This window comes from Saprolegnia parasitica (genome assembly GCF_000151545.1).
Source record: "Saprolegnia parasitica CBS 223.65 unplaced genomic scaffold supercont2.83, whole genome shotgun sequence".
Lineage (NCBI taxonomy): Eukaryota > Oomycota > Saprolegniomycetes > Saprolegniales > Saprolegniaceae > Saprolegnia > Saprolegnia parasitica.
Genome location: NW_012156477.1, coordinates 78455 through 80275, shown reverse-complemented (window position 1 = coordinate 80275; position 1821 = coordinate 78455). Strand labels below are relative to the sequence as shown.

At 50.4% G+C, this 1821-nt stretch overlaps 1 protein-coding gene across 1 annotated transcript; it reads right to left on the bottom strand.

Annotated features, from left to right (window-relative positions):
* Positions 1-560: 560 nt before the first annotated feature.
* SPRG_12113 (hypothetical protein) lies at positions 561-826 on the bottom strand (the record flags this gene model as incomplete). The annotated part of the gene is made up of 2 exons (XM_012351619.1): positions 561-741; positions 804-826. The coding sequence occupies 2 exons, from the start codon at positions 824-826 to the stop codon at positions 561-563; spliced, it is 204 nt and encodes a 67-aa protein (XP_012207009.1).
* Between the last annotated feature and the right edge of the window lie 995 nt (positions 827-1821).

Sequence of the window (1821 nt, the reverse complement as noted above, 5' to 3'; positions counted from 1 at the left end):
ACTTAAAAATCCCCTTGCCACGCACAGGATTAGTAAAACGAGAAACCAGATTTGGATTGGGAAAGATCTGCAACTCGCAAGATCCAGCGTCGCACGTCCATGATGGCGCCAGTGGCACTGGAGCAGCAGCAAAATATCCCACTGCCAATCCGCAGAAACAAACCACTCTGTCGTCCATGCAAAGGCGCGCGTGCTTTCTACCGAGTTCGATTCGAGTGTGGTGCCACCGACCATCCATTTGCGGACAGACAGGCGCGTGATCCGATGGTGGACACGACGACGTCCTTCACACGTAAGTTGAGCATATCCTTCTCGGGCCGTGTTACCATTCCACTCGTCTCTCTAGTACCACTCGAATCGTGTGGGGAATCGCTGGCAATAGATAAGCTCTTCTCGTCCAAGATAAACCCGCTTGTCAATGCACTCTGATGTATATGTATAACCTTATCGCCCGTAGGTGTTGTTGCTGCTGAAGTGGGTCGTCTATTACAATAGATAAAACTATGCTAATAAAATTGTCGTACTTTCTTTGTTGTGCACACTCGGTTGAGGAACTTGATCTAGGCCGGCGGAGGCAGGAGCGCGATCCGCGGGACGCCCGTAGGTGTTGTTGCTTGAAGACCCAAAGTCATGAGATTGTCCCGCAGTTGCCCCATGATGTTCAACATGGCGTGTCGCCATTCTCTGGACGATCGGCGGCGGCGGTGCAAGTCGTTCGGTGCGACGGGTAGAGGCATCGCGCTACGACGACCCAGTGAACTTTTTTGGGAGAGTTGAGCAGCTGTCGCGCGCTGTGAAATTACAAACGTCGCAACGGTGTCGACATGGAGGTTGACGCGCTCACACAGGGTTCGATACCACTCGCAACCATTCTACTATGTTCGAGGCCGCACTCTAATTGTAGCTACGGCTGTTGACGGCCCATCGTAGCATCCTTCCAGCAGCGTCCTTGGCAGGACCAACGGTCAACCCCGTCAAGTCCTCAACTTGCAAAAGCTCCGTGTTGAATCGCCCAACCACCATGTGTTTTAGAACATGTGGGTAGTCTGATATAGAGCCTATAGATATTCGTGTGTGTTCAGCCACATTTTAGACTAGCTACTTCTGCTCCAGTAGTACTATATAGTAAATCTTTGAGCCTACGCACTCGCTTGTAGGAGAGATCCTGCATGCCCTCTCGAGATTTTCGCTCCATAACAGATGCTTGCAACACATGTTCAATGTGTGGCGACCAGCGCTCTGGACACATAGATCCGCCACAATCGAGACTACCGCTCCAGATCTTTTATCCTTTACAATTTACATACATGTACTGTAGTAATCCGAGAACGATGTGTCTGTGACGCTACACCATTAGCACTCTGCGGGGCGTTGACGTTGAACGGAGCGCGAGTTCAAGTTGGAAGTGGCTTTGCCCGTCATGTTGTTGAAGTGAGTCAATTTAGATATAATTTACACTGAGCTGTTTTTTTCAAATTTTATCCTCCTGCATTCTCCAGAGCAGTAGACACTTCGAGTACCCATCCGCAACAATCAGCGTCATGGCCTTTGCCCGTGTAATATTTAATGTTCGTCAAGCGTCCGAGGCGTTCAGCGCGTCCTCTCTCGTTTCGCCAGCACCTTACGACACAGACGACTGCACTTGAACCGCTCTTGTGCCGAACTATTTGTCGACGCGGTAGCCGACTATGACAGCTGCATACCACAGCACTATTTAAAGAGTTTCAACTACTAACTAGTACGCCCCTTGACTGCGCTCGATCGTTTCTCTTTTGAGTGGCACATCGGTCGGTCATACCACCTGTCGTTGATCGGACATCG